At 42.6% G+C, this 23,898-nt stretch overlaps 3 protein-coding genes across 3 annotated transcripts; 1 reads left to right on the forward strand and 2 right to left on the reverse strand.

The window, feature by feature from the left end:
* Positions 1–880: 880 nt before the first annotated feature.
* Positions 881–6,857, reverse strand: fgb (fibrinogen beta chain; the record flags this gene model as incomplete). The annotated part of the gene is made up of 13 exons (XM_083906750.1): positions 881–1,115; positions 1,392–1,582; positions 2,618–2,712; positions 2,824–2,946; positions 3,042–3,161; positions 3,756–3,870; positions 4,647–4,753; positions 4,871–4,985; positions 5,079–5,147; positions 5,482–5,584; positions 5,676–5,776; positions 5,870–5,899; positions 6,780–6,857. 13 exons carry the CDS (start codon positions 6,855–6,857, stop codon positions 881–883), a joined length of 1,482 nt encoding a protein of 493 aa, XP_083762876.1.
* A 9,271-nt stretch (positions 6,858–16,128) lies between these two features.
* Positions 16,129–20,785, forward strand: tlr2 (toll-like receptor 2; the record flags this gene model as incomplete). Its single annotated transcript, XM_083906751.1, has 11 exons — positions 16,129–16,381; positions 17,114–17,270; positions 17,347–17,496; positions 17,905–18,111; positions 18,202–18,324; positions 18,677–18,827; positions 18,947–19,111; positions 19,225–19,404; positions 19,488–19,628; positions 19,703–20,208; positions 20,392–20,785. 11 exons carry the CDS (start codon positions 16,129–16,131, stop codon positions 20,783–20,785), a joined length of 2,427 nt encoding a protein of 808 aa, XP_083762877.1.
* A 1,161-nt stretch (positions 20,786–21,946) lies between these two features.
* Positions 21,947–23,859, reverse strand: LOC310941565 (serine protease FAM111A-like; the record flags this gene model as incomplete). The annotated part of the gene is made up of 2 exons (XM_083906752.1): positions 21,947–23,752; positions 23,836–23,859. The coding sequence occupies 2 exons, from the start codon at positions 23,857–23,859 to the stop codon at positions 21,947–21,949; spliced, it is 1,830 nt and encodes a 609-aa protein (XP_083762878.1).
* Between the last annotated feature and the right edge of the window lie 39 nt (positions 23,860–23,898).

Below are 23,898 nucleotides of genomic sequence, written 5' to 3' on the forward strand. Positions count from 1 at the left end.
GTCATACTATAGTGTGTAGTCCTAAATGTGACAATTTTTTGAAAAAAAAAATTTGGTCCAAAATTTGACAAAAACAACATACTATACTATGTCGTCCAAAATCGGACAATTTGTTTGAAAAACATTTTTTGGTCCAAAACTTGACAAAAACGTCATATTATACTATGTAGTACGTCCTACTATACTATGTCGTCCAAAATGTGACCATTTTTTGAAAAAAAAAATTGGTCCAAAATTTGACAAAAACGACATACTAACAATTTTCAAAATGTTTTGGACGACATAGTATAGTATGACGTACTACATAGTATAGTATGTCGTTTTTGTCAAATTTTGGACCAAAATTTCTTTTTCAAAAAATGATGGACGACATAGTATATAGTATGCCCTCTTTTGTGATATATTGGACTACATAGTATAGTATGTCGTTTTTGTCAAATTTTGGACCCAGAAATCTTTTTTCAAGACGACACAGTATAGTATGTAATTTTTTGTCATATTTTGGACGACATAGTATAGTATGACCTTTTTATCAAATTTTGCACCACAAATAACGGTGGGAATGAGGTGTTCACTGTGAAAGAAAAAAGAGATCAGGTCAGGAAAATCAGGTCAAAGAGTGAAATAATGACTAGATCCACCAAAGATTATGTTCCTCAGTTTATTGAGTAATGCTTGGACAGTTGAATTCAACTTTTCCTCCAGAAGCGATCACAATCACATCACATTTGCTCACAACAATCAGGTTTCTGTCCTCATCTTTGAAGTTTACGCAAAACATTTAAAGTCGTTTAGTCATTTAGCTTTTTTTTTTTTTTTTGCAAACGAACAGTCCAGATGAAGTTGTGTTTAAATCTGATGTAATGTTTGGTCACACTGTTTAACCACTGGCAGCGAAAAAAGGCCTGATTTTCATGCTGATGGCCTTCAGTGAATACCAGCTCCCCTTCCAGTTCATCCACACCATGCCATCATCTGTGCCGTGCTTGGCCATGTGTTTGGTGTAACCGCCACCCATGTAGTATCGGCCGTTGGGATTGGCTGAGTGGCAGCGGTTGTACCACCAGCCGCCTCCGTCCTCCCTCGAGCACTGTTTCATTGGATTGCCCGGGAACCTGGTTTGAACAAACAAGGACGTTTTGTTGAAAATTATTGGCATTTTAAACTGAAAATGTAAATTTGCACCATTATGTGTACATAGGGCCGAAAGTCGCGTTTCCACCGAGTGGAACAGGTGGGTTTCGTACAGTATGGTACATATTTTTTTGCATTTTTCAGAAGAGGGTACCATAATCAATCCCATAATCCACAACTTGCAGTACTTGTGGCTCATGTCATGGACTATTTAAGCTACGTTTTTGCTTTGATTGGATTTTGAAAACATGACCTACCAGTTGTCGTTGTCTCTGTCGTAAGTGCTGAACATCATTCCGTTGTGTATGGTCATGGTGCGGTTTTCACCAAAGAGCTGCAAAGCGCCGTCCAGTAAACAGTTGCCGGCGTTACCGGAGTAACCATCCACCGCGAGCACGTAATTGGAAGCCTCTGATTGGATGGTGAATTGGCTGTACTGGGCGAAAACCTTCAAAAAGGAAAAAAATACTTTACTTCGTTTTCCATCATTTTTTGAATAAATAATTTTGGTCCAAAATTTGACAAGAACGACATACTATACTATGTCGTCCAAAAAAAATAAAACTTTTTTTCTGGTCCAAAACAAGACAAAAACGACATACTATACTATGTCGTCCATCATTTTTGAAAAAAAAAATTGCTCTAAAATTTACCAAAAACAACATACTATACTATGTCGTCCAAAAAAATTTGAATTTTTTTTTCTGTTCCAAAACTAGACTAAAACGACAAACTATACTATATAGTCCATTATATGACAAAAGAGGGCATACTATACTATGTCATCCATCATTTTTTGGAAAAAAAAATTTTGGTCCAAAATTTGACAAAAACGACATACTATACTATGTCGTCCAAAAAAAATTTCAAATTTTTTTTCTGGTCCAAAACTAGACAAAAACCACATACTATACTATATAGTCCATTATATGACAAAAAAGGGCATACTATACTGTCATCCATCATTTTTTGAAAAAAAGAATTTGCTCTAAAATTTACCAAAAACAACATACTATACTATGTCGTCCAAAAAAATTTGAATTTTTTTTTCTGTTCCAAAACTAGACTAAAACAACAAACTATACTATATAGTCCATTATATGACAAAAGAGGGCATACTATACTATGTCGTCCATCATTTTTTGGGAAAAAAAATTTTGGTCCAAAATTTGACAAAAACGACATACTATACTATGTCGTCCAAAAAAAATTTAATAATTTTTACTGGTCCAAAATTTGAAAAAACGACATACTATACTATGTCGTCCAAAACATTTTAAAACTTTAAAAACAATACATACATATACTGTGCATCAATGCCAAACAAACCTCCAGAGGATTTAATAAAGTTCAATCTAATTTCTAGATTCAGGATATGGAAAATCCACCCACATTCATTTTGATATGAAGAAAATATGGTGTGTGAAGCTGGGAGACTTTCAGTAATGAACGGTGTCCCTCAAGGGTCAATTCGAGGACTCACCTTGTCTCCTGTCCAGTCCTGCATCTCGATGAGAACCTCTGTGGTGCCCATCTTGGTTATCTGACTGATGCGTTCGTTACCCAGCCAGTATTCGCCTGTCACATGACCCAGGAGGAAAAAAAAAAAACAGATGTTTGTCAACCGCTCGGTGTAATAATCAACGTTTCCACTCACCGCTGTGAAGATGACCTCTCTGAATATCGTACCTGGAGTCTGGCAGTGACCTTTTCCGGCATCGAAGGCGATGTTGCCGAATCCGCGGCGATATTCGTCCCAGCGTCGGCCAAAGTCGACGCTGCCGTCCTGCCTGTTCTGGATGACGACCCATCCTGGGAAAAAAAACGAGACCGACAGACTTCGCACCTTTTTTTTCTACAAAGTCTTTACCGTTCAGAACAAAACTCGGGACGAATTATATTCTCACCTCCGTTTTGCGTGGTCTGGTCGCAGAAGACCTTGTACGGTGGATATAAGGGGTCTGGCTTGATCAAGTACATCTGGGAGTCTCGTCCTCCTCGGCGGTAGATGTCCTCGCACTCCTTACCTGGATCACACAAGAGAGGTAGGGGAAGAGTTGTTACTCTGCCCGCTCGTCTTGCAATTAGTTCCAAGAATGTTGTCCTTCTCAAGCTCTACCACCTATGCCCCCGGGTTAGGGTTACCCAAGGCAAACAGGTCCTCGCAAAGAGAGGTTTAAAATGAAAAACTGGACCACAATGGGATGGAAAATGGGAAGATGGGTCACTCGGGACCCTGTCTGGAGCCCCTGGGGGGGGGGTGGCATGTTTGGAGAGGCAACACGGGCGTCCCTTTCCATGGGCTCACTACCAATAAGAGTGAGCGTAGAGGTCGGGTGCAGTGTGAGTTGGGTGGTTGGCGGGCCGACACAAGGCTGCAGGATATACCCCCGGGGATTAATAAAGTACTCTGATTCAGAAGCTGGCTCTAGGGACATGGAACGTCACCTCTCTGGCAGATAAGGAGCCTGAGCTGGTTGGGGGTTAGGTTCCAACTCGGTATCTGGGAAACCAGTTTCCTCAAGGAGGGTTGGATTCTCTTCAAAGAAAACATTAAATCCAGGATAAAAGGCCTCGCAATAGAAAATCCCGTCTAAATAAAAGAGAGGTACAACACTCACCTGAGACCACAGGTATGGGACAGTTTGTCACGCACGACTCCTTGCACCCCTCCTTCTGGCCCTGGATGGCTTTCTCCAGCTTCTGGATTTTCAGCCGGATCTTGTCCAGGACCCCCTGTGGTCACAAGGCGTCATACATCAGTTCCGTGGCGGCGGAAAAAAACGATGTGCGTTTATTTTGTGCGATTTTATGCATATTCATCAAAAGGACTCTCGAGATAATCGTAAATGCTGGAAAATAGTTAATATTTTATGGGAAGGACTATTATGTGCTACGGCATTTCTGTGAAATTTGGGAAAAACAGTTATGATACTGCGACATTTTTGGCTCCATGACGACTGACCAGAAAAAGACGCGCGCGACGTCATGTTTACGTGACTCCCGATTGTTAAAATGAGTCTCTAAAGTAACGCTAAACTTTAAAAACAGAGGCACGCATACGCAGTACAAAGGTGAACTGGTTATTTGTAGCGCTGCTCTTTTCATATATAATAAACAGACCGCTCCAGTTCGACTGTAGGCATGCTAACAGAGCTAACGGAGCTAACAGAGCTAATGGAGCTATCGGAGCTAATGGAGCTAGCGGTGCCTGGACTCCGGTGCAGCGGTACGCAAACTTGCCGTCACATGCGTCTTTTTTCTGGCCAGTCGTCATGGAAACGCGTCGCGCGTTAATGTGCGCTAACGTTGACGTAGCTAACATGCCCAGCGCCAGAAATGTTTACGTGTTACTGTACACTGGTGTTTTTGATGCCAATATTTCATATTCAAAATAACTTTTTTTTTTTTGCAATCTTGGTAGATCTGTTTGCTCTAGATCTATAAACTTTCATTAAAAAAAAAAAAAAAAAAAAAATGCATTTTTATTTGTGCAAAGAAAGCAAAATGACCTGCAGGACTCGTATGCTTGACGGGAAGACGGTGTCCACCGTCTCCTTGATGAAGGCATGTTGTTCCTCCACCTGATCGGTGTATTGATGCACCACCCTGCTGTTGCCTGAAGGGGGAGAGAAAGGTAATATGAACCCTCTTTCTTTTTTCACTTGGCCAAGTTTTTTGTGTATTTATATCATATAATATACTGTATAACAAGCTGAGTCTTCGCGGGCCTCACCGGAGACGACTCTCTGCCGCTCCCTCAGAGAATTGGACATGCTGTTGACGTAGTTGTAAATGTTGTTGGTGGATCTTGACAAATCGTTCACTTGAGGTCCCAGCTCATTGATACCCTGTCCAAAAAAAAAAAAGCAAGAAAACATTTAATTTAAACTAAAAAGGATCCATATTTGTGTTCTCTGGTGCTTATTCGCTCGGTCGCTTACGATCTTGACGTTCCTCTCCTGCTTCAGCAGCATCGTCTGCAGCTCGCAGCCGGTGGGACACAACGCTCCCTGGTGGACACAAACAGACCGTGTTTGTCTCATACATGAAGACACCCGAGACACTCACTCTCCCACACCAAAGTCCTTGGAGAAAAACGGGGATCTCAGCTCTCAGGGACACAGGAGCCCTAACCCTAACCCTAACCCTAACCCAGACTTCAGTTTCCTGTCAAACAGTGAGATAAAGACGTGAACACACGTTCTTAAGATATCGCGGCGTATTATTAGGTGGTTCTCGGCCACAGGGGGGCGCCTACACTTCAAAACTCCTGACTGTGAAGCTGAAAGAAATTTCAATAATTCGGGGGGGGCGTGAAAGGACGGAGTAACGGTGTGGCCGTACCATCTCCTCTGCGGCGTGCGTGCACCCTCCAGCCTCAGGCATCGGCTCCTTCTCCTGTGACTGAGATCCTCGCGCTGGGGCCGGCGTGGGACGACCGCGATACCTGGGTGAGAAGCAGAAGGCACGTTAAAATCTAATGCTAACCGGATTATACGTAAAAAAAAACGTACGCGTGAGCGCGTGCGCGCGCGCACCTGCTGCCGCTGTTAATAGGGGGCGGGCTATAGCGATGTGGGGTGTACGTGTCCCTGAAGGAGGTTGTTGGACGGTGACCTCTCACGTCTACCGCGGTTCCCTGAAAGACACGAAACGAGAGGAAGTCAGGAGCGAGGCAAATGAAAACAAACAAACAAACAAACAAACACGTAAGTAGAATTCTTCTACGCACCGTTTGGTTTCCTGTTGTCGAGCTTGTGTCCTGACGGAGAGGGGGAGAAAAAAAACACGTATCAATATCAACTCACAGTCATTTTAGTTTTCCGTAAAATTATATGTGGTGTTTTTTTTTATTAAAAATGACAAAGTATAAAAGAAAATCTACGTTGTAGCAAGTAAAAGTTTTTTTTTTTTTTTTAGTACAGACCCCTTAGTGTTCAATGCACCGTGTTTTTTTAGTTTGTGGGCGGGACTTAGGAAGCTGCCTGCTGATTGGTTGATGAGTTTTTGTATCTAACGTTTATCAGATTCTAAACGTCAGATACTTACAAACCAAGGGAGTGCAAAGAAAAAAATCAGGGAGCGCAAAAAACAAGGGAGGGAGCACAAAGAAAGTGAGGGAACGCAAAGAACAAATCAGGAAGCACAAAGAACAAGTGAGGGAGCACAAATAAACCAAGGGAGCGCAAAGACGAAAATGAGGGAGCGCAAAAAACAAGGGAGGGAGCGCAAAGAACAAGTGAGGAGCACAAATGAACCAAGGGAGCGCAAAGAAGAAAATCAGGGAGCGCAAAAAACAAGGGAGGGAGCGCAAAGAACAAGTGAGGAGCACAAAGAAAGTGAGGGAGCGCAAAGAACAAATCGGGAAGCGCAAAGAACAAGTGAGGGAGCGCAAATAAAACAAGGGAGCACAAAGAACAAGTGAGGAGCACAAAGAAAGTGAGGGAGCGCAAAGAACAAATCGGGAAGCGCAAAGAACAAGTGAGGGAGCGCAAATAAAACAAGGGAGCACAAAGAACAAGTGAGGAGCACAAATAAAACAGGGGAGCGCAAAGAACAAGTGAGGGAGCACAAAGAACAAATCAGGGAGCGCAAAACAGGTGTATTTTCAAACAATAGTCTGATTTCGTTGCAACACTCACGTCATAGTCGTCCAAATCCAGACTGCCTTGAGCGTAGACGGCGCAAACGCACAGAGACAGCAGCAGCAGCGTCCTCATCGTCTGCTGTCGATAAAGTTACTCTCGTCGAAAAAACTCGGTGGGTCGTCCGTCAGGAGGGGAAACCTTCGCCGCCGCTTCTTCTGTCGCCGGCGGTTCGAACTGACCTGCTTTTAATCTGCGTCCGAGTCCACGTCCTCCTCCTTTCATCGATCTGCTGAGTCACTTTAGACTCGAGTCACAGTCGCTCACCGTCCCCAATCGGAACGTAAGGTCAAAAGGTCAATCTGTTGTCGGTTTAAACCCCGACGTGAACTGACCAACGTCAACATGTTTGTTTTGTCACGATAAGCATAAAAACTTTGACTTGACAAACAAAAGGAAAAAACGATAATCAGGCTAAAAAAAAAGGGACAAAGGTGAGTTTAGGAGAATTAAATCTGATTAAAAGCACATGCTATTCAAGAACAAACTAAACAAACACAGTGAAATACATACAAAATACACCATAGTAATATTTGCAGTACAGGAGTGGGTGTATTATTTACTCCAGTCGCTTTCGGGAATTGGGACGATGAAGCAAACTGATATTTGAGTCCAAGAGGACACGTTGCGAAACCACCTGTTTCACGGGTTCAAGCGTCCACATTTTAAAGGGGCAGATCGGCGTTTTTTGAGTTGCCATTACGAGTCCATGGAGAAAATCAGCGATTTTAGCTCACAGGGACACAGGAGCTGCTGGTCTACTGCTGCCTCGTGTGGTCACTTTGTGTCACTGACGTAAAATCTGAACGAGGGATGTCAAAAGCCGAGTTCACAGAATAACCCATTTGAACTTAGTCATCAGCAGTGGATCAACAGCTCCTGTGTGCTGTGATGTTAAAATCACTGATTTTCTCTATGGGCTTTGGTGCGGGAGAGTGAGCGCTTTACAAACTTCTGTTCCCTGTTGTCTGGAAGCGTAGATTTAGTTTTGCCTTTCTTGGATTCTGCCATGTTTCTACGGTAACCCAGAGTAGACAGACCAAAAAAAAACACGCTATCTTCAGACACCTGATGCTACGGCTAGCGCAAGTCAATGATACAAGTTAGCATGGCATTAGAAACACTCATACCGACTCCACAGGCAAATCAATTGTAACGGCAGACTATCGATGTACATATCTGTGTTGTACAACAAAGAACTGCTCCTCTGCTCACCCCCTCCCTTCCCTGAGCGCTACGGTGTCCTCAGCCGGTCAAATGTCATCCTCGTCGTCGTCTTTCTCCGTGTCAGCAGATGAGGTTCGTGAGGCGAGGGAGAGGGCGGAGCTACCGCGGCCGTAGCAGACGAAGCGGAGAGAGAGTGGAGGCGGGACTTCCTGCTACAAGTAAAGCGACGCTTGATTTGTTCTCTCGCGTTTGTCCTTACAGGCTCCGGTAGAAACATGGCGTCTCGCTGCTAACAGCGGCAACGCAACCGCGGCCCGCGACCGTGTTATTTTACATGACTTTTTGAAACACTACGAAAATGAAACTATTATACAGCGACTAGACAATACAGGAGCACATAATATGTATAAAAAGGTGGATTTTGGGGTCATATAAACCCATAAATACTACACATTGTCCCTTTAAAGCAGCATAGACCTATTTTAACACAGATTTTTAAGACCAATTAATCACTCATATAAGTTTACCAGTTTATTTTTATCACATTTTTTTTAATGCCTGGAAGAACTCAAACTGTCACCATATTGACATATAGTGATTGAGTAAAATAATAAACTCTAACCCTAGAGACACTGGTCATATATATATATGTATATATATATATACTATATATACTGTATATGCGTATATAACGACAAAGAAGAAGTAAGTACAACGGGAGGAGCTGTCGCGGTCGCAGTTTTGGTTGTCACGTCCAAGTTCAGAGATTCTTAGCACAAACAAACGGGTGCAGACTGGAGCAGGCATCGTGGAACCACTTCTGTTCGACTGCAAAACAACAACACGGACACAAACAGTTGACGTTTAAACTTCAACGACACAAAGGCAAAGGAAAAAAATCGCTGATTTCCTCTGTGGGGTTTGGTGTGAGCGAGCGAGCGGTTCACAAACTGAATTTACATCAGTTCAAGTCCATGTTCATGCTTTTATCTCACTGTTAGACAGACTTTGTCAACGGGAAACTGAAGTTTCTAGACCACTCACTATCCCCGCACCAAACCCCATAGAGAAAATCAAAATCATTTTAACATCACAGCACACAGGAATTTATCCACTGCTGCCTCCATCAATAAGTTCACATGTGCTATTTTGTCACTTCGCAATCTAAAGGCGCCATATGTAAGAATGTGGCCAAAAACGGTTACTACATTCAAATTCAAAACACCGAGGTCTTTTAGGTTTCGTATTCTGACGTAACTTGCAACCCGTGGTTGCTCGGCAGTTGAGACTCTACTGACTGCAATGATTGGTAGATGGCGGTAGGTGGCGCCACATGCCAAAACATGATTTGCAATCTGCAAAATAATTTTTTTAATGCAAATATTTTGTCTGTACTGTTGTTGTTGGTGAGTTCAGTTTGTTATATGAACATTATTCCTGAGTCTCTGTGACATATTAGGAGGATTTTATGGCCAGTTGCTTTAGAATTATTACATAATGCACCTTTAAAATCCCTTGTTCAGATTAACCCCAATGGTAGTTTGGTGCGGGAGAGTGAGTGTTCCTCGAAACTTAAATTTCCTGTTCCTGTTTTCCAACATAATATGAAGGGGATTTTTCTTGGTTAAAATTAAAAAAAAAAAAAAAAATTGAAAAGGTTGTGTGTGTGTGTGTGTGTGTGTGTGTGTGTGTGTGTGTGTGTGTGTGTGTGTGTGTGTGTGTGTGTGTCATTACTTCCAAAATTCATCCTCGGGCAGTTCATTGAGGAACTTGGAGTGCTGTAGTCGTACCAGTTTTCGTAGTAGAACTTGGTGCCGTCAATCCACAGCCACACACCAGTCTGTGGACACACACACACACACACACACACACATTGATGTATATATACATATATATATACATATAAAATCATCATGAAAACGTGTCACTGTAGATGATTGACTGCGTACAAGTACGGCGTCTGTGGCTCCGATCCACGTTTCAGGAAATAGGTGCGTCTCCCCTCTGGTCAACGCGGTCACAAAGTGGTTTTCCTCGTAACTGTGGATCGACGCCAGGTTCCCGCCGTCGAACTGACAGTAAACCTGGAGATTGGAGAAAACTGCTCACGCTGAACACAAACACTGCGGCCCGTAGAGGGCGCTCAACGGCACTGACGACCCGATGACTTTCCCCCGTCCTCACCTGAGCCTCGCTCCACGTCTTCGGGGTGCTGATGAATTGGAAACACCTTCTTCTGAAGCGCGTCCAGCCTTTGGGACAGAGGTATATGTTGCCTGCGAACATTTTGAATTTCTTTCACTTTCACTCATTTATGCCACTTTTCCATTATATAGTTTAAAGGTCACATAGACCAGAAGTTCCTATTAACGCTGTTTTTTTTTGTGTGTATCTGCCTCATTACCTTGTTTTTACGAAGCCCTGAAGTTTCGAAACAAAAGGTTCAGCCACTGCTGAGAACGCTGTGTTTTATTGTAATCTCGGGCTCAGCGAGATCTCTGAAAAATCCCGTTTTGGTTACGTAAACAACGGATCTCCGGAACAGCCGATCGTCCTGCTCCGGGCACTAGTCCGGGTACTAGTCCGGGCACAGCCGGTTGCGTACATTGAACCGCAGAAGAAGAATAACGTCCGTTGTGGAGGTGTTTCACGAGCGACTCTGGGTCTGACTCTGGGTCTGACTCTGGGTCTGACTCTGGGTCTGACTCTGGGTCTGACTCTGGGTCTGACTCTGGGTCCGACTCTGGGTCTGACTCCGGGTCCGACTCCGGGTCCGACTCTGGGTCAAAGTCATAAGTCGGGGAGTCGTGACGAAGCTATTTTTAAACACTGTTAAAAAACTGTTTTGATAATGAGTAGCAGTGCATCCACCGTTCCAGAAGGGGGAGCTGCACTTCTGAGAGCTGGTGTGCTGATTATGCCACTTCCGGGTACTGGCCAATCACAACACAGTCTGTCTTCTGGCTGCGAGACTTGAGTCTGAAATACCGCGGCCGGCGAACAGCGTCAAAAAAGAGAGATTTCTATCGGCTCGTTTACAGCAACTAGGAGGTTTTTGACCATTAAAACAAGTTCATGTATGTAAGTAGACCTCCATAACTAACACATATGTGCAACAGGACCACTCTATGTGACCTTTAATACTTTGCCACAAGACAAGAAATAAAGCTTGTGAATGTCTCTCACACCAAAGTCCCTTGAGAAAACCAGCGATTTTAACATCACAGCGCACATGAGTTGTTGATCCACTTTTGCCTCCATCAGTAACTTCAAATGTCTTATTTTGTGACTTCGACATTTGAAATCCCTCGTTCAGATTGACCACACGAGGCAGCAGTGGACCAGCAGCTCCTGTGTCCCCGTGTGAGCTACAATCGCTGATTTTCTCTATGGGGTTCTGTGTGTAGAAAAAGTGTCATTACTCACTGCAGTCAACAGGGGGCGGTCCTAGCTCCGTCTCCGTGTCCTTTATCGTCACGCCGGTGATGACGTCGACGCACCAGCAGCTGCCCACGGAACTCCAGCACTGCATCGGGTCAAAGTTCCCGTTGATGTCGCACGTAGGGCAGTAACCGCCGATTATCTTGTGGCAGCGCAGATTCTGGAGTTCGCAGTTGGAAACGACGTGTCTCGCGATGGTGAGGTTGGCGTTGGGCGGGTCAGCTCGGGTCAGGGTCACGAGGACGCAGAGAGCGAAGCCGACACGGGCAAACATCACAGTCGTCATGGTGATGAGGCTGAGCAAAAAATAAAATAAATAAGCAGACTGTAAGTCTTTAGCAAAGTAGTCAGATTACATGCAGTAATTCAATCAAATGCAATCAGATTAGATAAAGTATCAAAGTATACAAAGTATTCAGATTATGTGCAGTGCTTAATGTCAAATATAACCACATTAGATTAAGTATCAGAGAAAACAAAGTAATGAGATTACATGCAGTCATGAAGTTAATATAATCAGATTAGATAAAGTATCAGAGAAAACAAAGTAACCAGACTACAAGAAAGTAATCAGATTACATGCGGTTATGAAGTAAATATAATCAGATTAGATTAAGTATCAGAGAAAACAAAGTAATCAGATTACAACAAAGTAATGAGATTACATGCAGTCATGAAGTAAATATAATCAGATTAGATAAAGTATACAAAGTATTCAGATTATGTGCAGTACTTAATGTCAAATATAACCACATTAGATAAAGTATCAGAGAAAACAAAGTAACCCGACTACAAGAGAGTAATCAGATTACATGAGGTTATGAAGTAAAAAATCAGTTTGGGTAGATGCAGAAAACAAAGTAATCATATTATATGCAATCATGAAGTTAATATAATCAATTTGTCTAAGATGAGAAAAGAAAGTAATCAGATTACATCAAAGTAATCAGGCTGCATGCAGTCATGAAGTAAATATAATCAGGTTTAGTAAACAGGAAACAAAGTAATCAGATTACAATAAAGTAATCAGATTACAGCAAAGTAATCAGGCTGCATGCAGTCATGAAGTATATATAATCAGGTTTAGTAAACAGGAAACAAAGTAATCGGATTACAGTAAAGTAATCAGATTACACGTGGTCATGACGTAAATAGAATCAGTTTGGGTAAATCGAGAAAACAAAGTAATCCGATTACAACAAAGTAATGAGATTACGTGCAGTCATGAAGTAAATATAATCAGATTAGATAAAGTATCAGAGAAAACAAAGTAACCAGACTACAAGAAAGTAATCAGATTACAGCAAAGTAATCAGGCTGCATGCAGTCATGAAGTAAATATAATCAGGTTTAGTAAACAGGAAACAAAGTAATCAGATTACAATAATCAGATTACATGTGGTCATGACGTAAATAGAATCAGTTTGGGTAAATCGAGAAAACAAAGTAATCATATTATTATTATTATTATTATTGAGGATTTATTTGTCAAATTAAAACATGTTATAAATGATAAACCATATTAATCTGGGTTTATTGATTAAACGAGAGGTGGACTCACTCAGAATCTGCTGCGTCGACGAGTCTCTTCTTCTTCTCTGACTTTTATCGCGCAGCGTTTGTCGTCTGGAGTCTTTCTCACACTCCTCCTTTTCCTCGCATCACGAGCACTTTATGCTCCTATCATTTTTCACGCCTTTGTCTCTTTGTGTCACCGTTTTACCGATGACCTCGTCTCCGTTTTCTGTTGTTCTTTTTTAAAAAAAAAAATGAAATCTCAGAAACTATTTCACTGCCAAATGTTGCTCCTTCTTTGTTCGGTGGAGTCATTTTGTGGCACATTTGGGTCACACATTATTTTCACCTGTAAACACGAGACCGATGTACTGGGCCTACGTGACACTGACACTCACTGGCCACTTTATTAGGTACACCTGTTCTTTAATGCTCACTCTCCCACACCAAAGTCTTATTTTGTCACTTCAGTGTCTGAAATCCTTTGTTCATATTTGCCTCAAGTAAAACTAACCAGATTAGGTAAAGCAATGGAGTAAACAAAGCACTAAATGAAGAGACAATAATTGTGCCAAATATAATCAGATCAGAGTAAACAAAGTACTGAGATTACGTGCAATAAGTAGGTCAAATATAATCAGATCAGAATGATCGGTGGTGTAAACAAAGTATTCATATTACATAAGTAGGCAAAAAAATATCAGATTAGATGAAATATCAAAGTAAAAAAGTCACATTATGTGCAGTAAATAGGGGAAAATACAATCAGATTAAATAAAGTAAGCAAAGTACTCAGATTACATGCAGTAAGTAGGTCAAATATTATCCAATTAGAATGATCGGTGGTGTGATTAAGTAAAAAATGATCAGAAACAAAGTATCAGAGATTACGTGCAGTAATTAAGTCAAAAATAATCAGATTAGATAAAGTATCAGAGTAAGCAAAGTACTCCGATTACATGCAGCAAAGTAGGCCACTTATAATCCGATTACAATGATCAGTGGTGTAAACAAAGTATTCAGATTACATAAATAGGCAAAAAATAATCAGATTAGGTAAAATATCAAAGCAAAAAAAGTAGACAGATTACATGCAGTAATTAGGTCAAATATAATCCAATTAGAATAATCAACGGTGCCATTAAGTAAAAGATAATCAGAAACAGAGTATCAGAAATGACGTGCAGTAATTACGTAAAACAATAATCAGATTTCTCAATGGTGTAAAGAAAGTATTCAGATTACATAATTAGGCAAATGTTTAAGGGTCTACATGGTCTCTTCCTGTTCTTCTGTGTCCAATAACTCGAGTTTGTCTTCATGACAAACAGGAAGTGGTCTTGGTCTCACAGTCTTCACCGTTACAGTGTTTTATTTTTGCGTAACACAAACCACAGAGTTACCGTCATTTCACCACATCATCAGGGGCCTTTTGTCACTCACACACACACACATTCTTGTACTTGCTGCATACTGAGGACCAGCATTTCCACTTTATAAATCAACACAATTACAAATATCTACTTCATGAATGACATCTACAAGAGAACTACTGGTTGCAGTACCATAACATGTCTGCAGGTGGAGCCCAAGAGCAAAAAGGGCAGACATTTTTTTATTTTTTTTATTTTTTTTATTATTATTATTTTTGGTCCAAAATTTGACAAAAACGGCATACTATACTGTCGTCCAAAATTTGAAAAAAAATAATTACCCAAAATTTGACAAAAACGTCGTACGATACTGACGTTCAAAATTTGAAAAAAAAAAATGTACCCAACATTTTTGGTCCAAAATTTGTAAAAAATGTTTGACAAAAAATTTGAAAAAAATTGGAAAAAAATGTTTGACAAAAAAATTGAAAAAAAATTGAAAAAAAATTGAAAAAAATTTGAAAAAAATTTGAAAAAAAATTGAAAAAAATTTGAAAAAAATTTGAAAAAAATTTGAAAAAAATTTGAAAAAAATGTACCCAACATTTGACAAAAACGTCATATACATACATACTGTCGTAAACAATTTGGGAAAAAAAAAATTTACCCAACATTTTTGGTCCAAAATTTGAAAAAAATGTTTGACCAAAAAAAAATAAAATAATTGGTTAAAAATTTGAAAAAAATGTTTGGTCCAAAATTTGAAAAATATTTTTGACAAAAAATTTGAAAAATATTTTTGACAAAAAATTTGAAAAATATTTTTGACAAAAAATTTGAAAAATATTTTTGACAAAAAATTTGAAAAATATTTTTGACAAAAAATTTGAAAAATATTTTTGACTAAAAATTTGAAAAAAAAATGTGACTAAAAATTTGAAAAAAAATTGAAAAAAAATTTGACTAAAAATTTGAAAAAAAATTTGACAAAAAAATTTAAAAAAATGTTTGACAAAAAATTTGAAAAAAATGTTTGACAAAAAATGTGACAGAAAAATGTTGGTCCAACATTTGACAAAAACGTCCAAAATTTGATTTTTTTTTACAATTTGAGTATAGCATATAGCAACCTAAGGAATTGATTTCAATGAAAACAAAGTGAGGACCGGCCAAAATGTCCTCACTCCGTAAAAATGACCTCACTTTGTTGGTTAAAAACCCTCACTGGTCCTCGGTATGCCGCAACTACAAGAACACACACACACACACACACACACACAGCTTCATCATGTCACCAGTGCTGCCTCTGAAAGTGAATTTCCATGCTCACTTCCCGTTTTTCACGCTCGGTTACAGCCGTGACGAGCCACTTCCTGTCTGCACCGGCACAAAAACAGCATCCTTGTCTCGCCCTCGTCTTCCTCACGTCGACTCGTTGTCGAGAAGAAGGCGACGAAGACGAAGGGTAAGACGACGACACTAAGACAAACGCTCAATTTCGCTTATGTTTCATGACATTTGATCAAACGCGGCGGAAATAAATATTATCCATTTAGGTAAAGGGAGAAAACAAAGTAATCAGGTTATATGCAGTTTTTGTGTACACACAGTATTTTTATTTGACTATATTTCATAAACTTTCATAAACAAACTGAAAACATTTACCTTGATACTTAAGTTATTGATTCAGATTTGGTTGATTTGAAGATTAAAATAAAATTGGTGCTTTTATCATCCGAGGAAAACGGTCACTTACTGGCAGAATTGCAAAGTCCCGCGTTGAAGACCACAGTCACTTTTTCCCGCTCTCTTGCGTCGATGACCTCAGTCCTGACTTTTTCTCCTTCAGCATGGGACGGCCGGCCAACCTTAACCCCACCCCCCTCTTGCTCCTCCTCTCCCTGTGCTGGGCTCGGAGGGAGGGGCCGACCTGCGACCACTGTGACCTGCGATTCTCCTGCGACTGCTCCCGCCGTGGATTCGTCCGCGTGCCCGTGGTTACAGACCGCGCAGTTTCACTGGATCTATCCTTCAACAACATCACCTCGGTTGCCAAAGACGACCTGAGGGGCCACACCCACCTGAAGGCTCTGCTTCTCCATGGTAACAATAATGTTTTTTTGTTTTATTTACCAGAATAAGCGGTAGTGATCGGGTTGGTGTTACTCCTACAGTCCAAGAACATCCATCCACCCATCTTCGACCGCTTTATCCTTTGTGGGGGGGCGGGTGTAGTCCTGTAGTATCCCACTTCACCATTGGGTGGCAGTACAAGTCTGGACACATTCCTACTAAAGAAGAAGAGAGAAGCAGCAGCATGGGAGTTGGGGTGTCAGCCTGTTGGAGGGTCGCCAGGTAAAGGCTTGGATGACTGTCCTTGGCGATGACTTCCTCTGTTGCCTTAATGGTTTCTACTGCTTGGTGAGCGGGGCTTAATACTCCACCTAGTGGTGGGGTGGGGATTCAGTTCACACATGCGCTGTCCAAGCGCAAACAAACATGCTCTTTGTGTGCGGTTCCAAAGCCCACGCGATGCTTGGCGATGACGCATACCAGGGCCTTTAGAGTGTCCACTTTATCTCTATTTGCATGTTTTTGGTCTTTTGGAGGAAAGAGAACATGCAAACCATTCAGAAAGACCCCCTTTCATGACTGGGTCTTCTTGCTGCAAAGGCAAGAGTGCAAATCGTGTGGCCCCAGTCCAGGTATATGCAGGGGTTAATTAGACACTCTAAGCTGATTGTCAGTCCATCCCAGAGATTAACAATCTTCCGAGGGTGTACCCCGCCTTTCGCTTTAACATATATTTGACTATTTGCCCGTTTCAACAAACAGGTAACGGACTGGCTGAGATCCACACGTCAGCGCTCGACTCCCTGTGGAGCCTGGAGGACCTCGACTTGTCAGACAATCGGCTGACGTTCCTGAACCGCCGATGGTTCGACAAGCTCAGCTCTCTGCGTCGGCTCAACCTGCTCAACAACCCGTACAGGTAAAGAGAGGGGATGAGAAACTCCTGTCCGCATTTATTTTTACCCGCCTTGTGTGAACGGCGCCCTCCTCTGCAGCTGCGTGGGCTCAGTGCCGGTGTTTGAGCGGCTGCTCGGGCTGAGGCGGCTGGCGTTCGGAGGCCCTGCCCTGGTCGAGATAAAGAGAGGAGCTCTGTGTGGAGTCACACAGCTGGAGGAACTCGTCGTCCACGGCAACAACCTGACCAGGTCATTTCAACCCTTTTGTTATTTTTACCCGATTCTGTCTCATATTTGTACGCATTTCGTCCGAGGAGTGACATCATGCCTCTAGTCCCATCAACTTCTGGGATTGGTTGCAGCTCCTAATGTGACCCTCATAAAAGGACAAGCCGTAGATGAAGGATGGATGAGGATAATATTAACCTAATAAGAAACAACTGTCATGATAAAGTCTGTATACATTTTTAACGTTAACTTTAATGTAGGGAGAGTTTCTGCCTCCCGGACCCAAAGTGGGAGCTGGTGCAGAAAAATCTTTTGTCCCGGTGTTTTACTTTACAACAACCTGCTACAGTTCCAGTGCTTTACAAAGACCTAAATGAAATGTTGAACGACGTATGTCTCTCCTCGTGGCCTTTAACTCTTCCTGTGCAGGTACGAGTCTGGGGCTCTGGCGTACGTTTGGCCGTTGGGTCGCGTCACTTTGAGCCTTCACGGACCATTTCTAACAAACCCAGCTTTGGCCTCTGCTGTGCTCGCTGACGTCACGTACCCAGAGACGCCCATCGTCCTGGTGGACCTCCACCTGAATGGGAGTGAGGCCGTTCAGCCGCTTAGAGAGGTTGCGACAAGGAGGATCAGGTATGGCCACGATTACAAGACTAAAAAATACTGAGTTTGGAAGAGGAAAAAAGCAACTGGTGTCACTTCTGTGGTTCTGTCTTCCCTCAGGCACATAACCTTCAGTAACCTTTTTGTCACTGATGAGGCCATTGTTTACCTCCTGGAGGTTTTGGACGGTGTTCCAGTCACCAGCCTCTCCCTGGATGGCGTCACACTATCCGGATTGGGCAGGTAGGAAACCTTACATTTTTGTTTCTGTTCGAATAGATACTAAGTAGAGGTCATCTTTCGGTTTGCTCGTCCTTCAAATGAGCTTCCACTTCTCACTTCATTTATAATGTCAGTAAAAGCTATTCAACAGAGCATTTTTCGATTTTGTGTAATCGTCCAAAGGGGGGGGGGGGGGGCTATGCGTTTTGTGCACTTCCTGTTTTGTGGCGAGTGGTCGAAATTGGCTGCTGTGGCCATATCCTCTTGAATCTGCGAAACACTCCAGTAACTCTCGCTCTTGGATGTGTCCATATACAAATTGATGCGTTTTTCATGTTGCTGCGATAACAAGAGCTTCTCCGGTTGTTTTAAGGTGGGAGAAAGCGAACCGGACCGATCAAAGGAGCATAGACAGGTTCTTCCTACGAGACTTTGTGGTGTTGGACATCTATAAATTTGTGTCCTTCCTGCAGCTGGGGTTTCTGCTGCAGTACCCCAGGATGGTGTCCGTCATAAACGCCAGGGTAAGAGACGATCATCACCCCACATTCTGGGAAATTGCTGTGATAATCAAACATGTTCTGTGTGAATGTCAAACACTCACAAATCTTCCTTAGGTTCACTGCTTCTCTGTCGTCCTCAGACGTTTGTGATTCCATGTGCCACCACTGGCCTTTTCATGAACCTGCAGTACCTCGACCTGTCTGACAACCTGCTGACGGACCTGACCTTGACTGAGACTCTGTGCGATGGAAATGGAAAGCTTAAGGACCTCCGCGTTTTAAATGTCAGCGGAAATACTCTCAAGGTGTTCCCTCAAAACATGTGAACATTTTTTGCTGTTTTTAGACCGTTTCTCTTTGAGAATGAATTAAAAAAAAATACTCACCTCGACTTTTCCTCTGTCCAATTTCCACCCAGTCTTTGTCCACATTGAGTCGACTGGTGGCAAAACTTCACAAACTGACCCACTTGGACATCAGCAGGACCCACTACAGCTTCATGCCACAGGGCTGCTCCTGGCCCTCCGCCCTGTGGCACCTCAACATCTCTGGAGCTAAACTCACGACTGTCACTCCGTGCCTGCCAACAACTCTGCAGGTACTGAACATGGACCGTGCAGCTGACCTCATACGAGCACTGCAGCAACACTCATCAATAACCTTGTACTTTGTGGCAAGCAGGTGTTGGATCTGAGCAACAACAATCTCCAAAACTTCACCATGGCCCTGCCCACCCTGAGAGAGCTCAACCTGTCTGGGAATAAGTTTCTGAAGCTGCCTGTGGGAAGTTTGTTTCCCAGTCTTCAAACACTGACCATACAGGTGAGAAGAAATCACATTGCATGTGTCTTGGTCCGTCCTGCTCTGTGATGCGACGCCTCCTTGTTCCTCCACAGTCGAACACCTTGAACATGTTCAGCCGCTCAGACCTCCAGTCGTACCGACGCCTCCAGAACCTCCAGGCCGGTCGCAACAAGTTTGTCTGCTCCTGCGACTTCGTCCCATTCATCCAGTCGAGCATTAAAGGAAATGAGGGCGTGCATTTAACAGATGACGAGGAGAGCTACGTCTGTGACTCTCCTCTCTACCTGCAGGGGCAAGCGGTGGATCACGTCCACCTGTCTGTCGTCGTATGCCACAGGGTTTTGTTTGTACTGGTGAGCTGTGGTGTGGCGTTGTTTGTTGGGATTCTGGTCAGCGTCCTGCTGTGGCGCCTTCACGCCTTCTGGTACCTCAGGATGACATGGGCGTGGCTGAGGGCCAAGCGCAGCTCCCGGCAGCGGCAACGCCGAGATGAAGCAGGTTCAGAAGCGCTGCTGTCCTTCGATGCATTCGTTTCGTACAGCGAGAGAGATGCTGGATGGGTCGAATCCTTTCTGGTGCCTGAGCTGGAGGAGTCAAGGTAAGTGTCCAAAGCCCCGTTTCCACCAAGCGGTTCCGTAAGTCACGCAGTTATTTGCATTACCATTGTCAAATGCTGAGAAGGGTACCAAAAGCTAAGCTACAATGTACACACCCAAACCATAACACTTGGTGGGAAACACGGAATATGATGCCTAACATTTCCTTCTTACCTTTTCTCCAGAGAGACCGACGACGACACTCCGCCTCTGACCCTGTGTCTCCACAAGCGGGACTTCCTCCCCGGGCGGTGGATTGCAGACAACATTATGAGCGCCATCGAACGCAGCCGGCGGACGGTCTTCATCCTCTCCGAGAATTTTGTCCAGTCTGATTGGTGTCGCTACGAGCTGGACTTCTCCCATTTCTGGCTTTTTGACGGGGACACCGGTGGCCAGCCGGCCATCTTGATCCTGCTGGAGCCGCTGCCAAAGGACAACATCCCCAAACGTTTCTGCAAACTCCGCAAACTCATGTGCTCCACCACGTACCTGGAGTGGCCGCAGGATGAGGAGAGGAGGGAGGAGTTCTGGAGAAGTCTCCGAAGCGCTTTGAGAGGTAGAGGACAGGATGATTGAGAAAGACAAAGTGATGGAGGATGATAAAAACAACAGGAAGGAGGAGATGGAGAAACACAAGCAGCTTCGGGAAAGTGTAGAAAAGGAAACATTGGCGGAAGGACGAGGAAATGAAATCAGTGAAAGAAAAGACTAAGACGGAGGATGAAGATTTAACTTTTGATAGTTAAGGCCTGTTGTGTGGTTGTATGAGGTATGGACACCGTTTTAAACGAGTCGTGAGCGCCCCCATGTGCCGAGATCATGCTGAAGCAAAACAGGCACGGGCGGGGCTCACTCTCCCACACCAAACCCCATTGAGAAAATCAGTGATTTTAACATCACAGCACAACCATCACTGAATTCAAATGTGTTACTTTGTGACATCAGTGTTTGAAATCCTTTGTTTTGATTCACCACAATGACACAAACTGACCACATGAGGGAGCAGTAGACCAGCATTTCCTGTGTCCCCGTGACCTAAAATCACAGATTTACTCTTTGGTGTGGGTACTTTCAATCACGGCATAGGCCCAGCCTGAATTATTATATTTGAATAACATGTTTTTTTTAAGGTAATTTTAGTATGTTTTAGGTACTGTAAGATTTTCTTTTAAAGTAACATAATTAAATTAAGCTTATCTCTTTCAAAAACAGAGTGAAAATGAAAAAAAGGCTCATAAATAAGTCTTGATCACAACAAAGCTCTTTAATGTGTAATAATCATAATAGTACAAGCTGATACAAAGTCAATAATAAAAACAACACGAATCACATTTAACAGATTTAACAAAAAAACACACACGGGGACCCACTTGTTAAAAATGAACTCTTATCAAACTATTATATATAGTTATATATATAATATATAGTATCTATCTATCTATTATCAACCACACCACAATATCAATTATGACAAGATCAAACTAACTAATTAGAGACATCATTTAATGCATACATTGACAACTGCATTGTTTGTAATAATAAAATAATATACATAATAATAATGAAAATTGTGTTTTTTACACAAACCTACACCCTTGATTTTGGGTTATATTTCTACCTCAGTCTTTGAGAATCCCTGGGTCATGCAGCACGTTGTTCTTTCGTGATTTTATGAACATGAAAACGATAATCTATGCAGCCAGATGTGTTTGGCTGAGGAACCTCTGGACTGATCACCTAAGACAACTCCATGGTCTCAGGTGTATCTGCAGGATCAGGTGTATGAGGGAGAGCTAGTACTTCTTTCAGGTACCGGTTTCCTTTTGCTACTTCAGCGATTCTCGCCAACAGCGTCTCATCTTTCTTCTTCCTCAGCTTGCTCACAAACTTTGCGAATATACGAAGCAGAGGACGGGCACACTCGATCACTTTCTCTTCAAAGCCCTCTGGCCATCCGTAGGTAAATCCTGCTGAGTGCAAACCGAAAACTTGACACCTGTGATCAAGCACTGGGGAGCCAGAGGAGCCATGATACATGAAAGTGTTGTAGGTCACATATTTGTCTGCTTGAGCTTGACCCTCCATTATGTTTTCAATGCCTTTGTTTTTGAGCACTTGCTCGACTGACTGGATGATGAATGTGGAGTCTTTGTACTGACTTAAGTGCTGATTGATCGCGTTGATCCTTTGCTCCATCTCAATGATGCATGTTGGATCCATTTTTTTTACCCCTCCATTTGGGTGTCCGATGATACAAGCTTCACCGTTCTCAGGTACTGGACCAAATTTCTCCAGGAGTCCTGGTGGTCTCACAACTCTCTTTTGACTTTGAGGGTTTGATCTTTCGCCTTCAGGACAGAGCTTAAGTACGGCATAATCTAGCTCTATGTCAATGTCGATAAATTCTTCCTCACACAAGAATGTGCAGTAATCTGTTTTTGGCTCTGGTTTTTCATAGTCAAATAGGGCATAGATTTCTACATGATCATTTTTCTTTACTTGGTCAAATAAATGTGCGTTGGTCAGGATTAAGTCGTCAAACAGGACAAAGCCGGTGCCCATGCAAATCCAACCAACCACAATCTTACACACTGATTTGCCCAGTTCCAGCAGTTCTCTGACTCTGTAAACTTCAGTGAATGATTGTTGGATTTTTCCAAAATGTTCCTTCTTCAATTCCAGTATCTCCTTATAAGATGTTTGACGAAATCTTTCCTCCATCTGTGCTTTCAGCTGTGGAAACTGGTCACGCAGTGTTTGACGAACCTCCTCGATGTCGTGGTCATTTGCCATTTGCTCTGCTCTCATCACTCTGACTCCTTTCTGATGTGCTACTTCTCGCCCCTGAAAAGTTATCGCTCCTGGGGTTATCTGCAGTTTGCCACTGCCCTTTGCTCCCGGGGTTCGCTGCCGTTTGCCACTGTTCTTTGCTCCTGGGGTTATCTGCAGTTTGCCAACACCCCCTTCCACCCTATCCATGCATATCTTCAATTTCTTCCCATGTAAAACCTTAACATTCGCTGTACACTCGGTACGTTCCATATTGTCATTGATATTTGTCAGGTAGAAACTGCCAAGATCATCGACAAAGCGACCATCTCTTTGCAGAGCTTCTTCCACAGACATCTCTTTGTCTCCGTAAATACAGGTATATTTATATTTTTTGAGAATATTGTTTCTAAAGACCTGTTTTGTTTTGGCATTTAGTCCAAAAACGTTGTCAATGTAGAAGATGGCATATTTTTCTTTTGGGTATGTAGTAAAATATCCCTCTTCGGTTTTTCTTTCGATGTTTTCCTTTGTCTGTAATACTACTAGGTTCTCCTTCTCTTTGAGCCATGTACAGGGGAAATGCGTGGCAATGGTACACTCCTCATCCCCTGTGCCACTCTGAATGACAATGTTTTCATTTGTAGTGATCTTCGCTCTAATTCTTTCATTTGATTCCATCGCCTCCAGCACCGTGCACAGACGAACACAGAGAACGGTGAGTTTTTCATTTTTGTTCTTAAATTGCACGGTGAAGGTGTGTGAGTGACCAGCCTGTGGGAAAATCAGAGTGGCAACGCAAACATTAGAGGAGCTGCAGCCTGTTTGGTAAATGCAGTGTATCACCGTAGACTCACCGACTGGTCAAAGTCATCATCCATTTCTTCCTTCACTTTAACGCAACGGTCTGATGATGAGGC

Source organism: Microchirus variegatus (genome assembly GCF_963457635.1).
Source record: "Microchirus variegatus genome assembly, chromosome: 20".
Lineage (NCBI taxonomy): Eukaryota > Metazoa > Chordata > Actinopteri > Pleuronectiformes > Soleidae > Microchirus > Microchirus variegatus.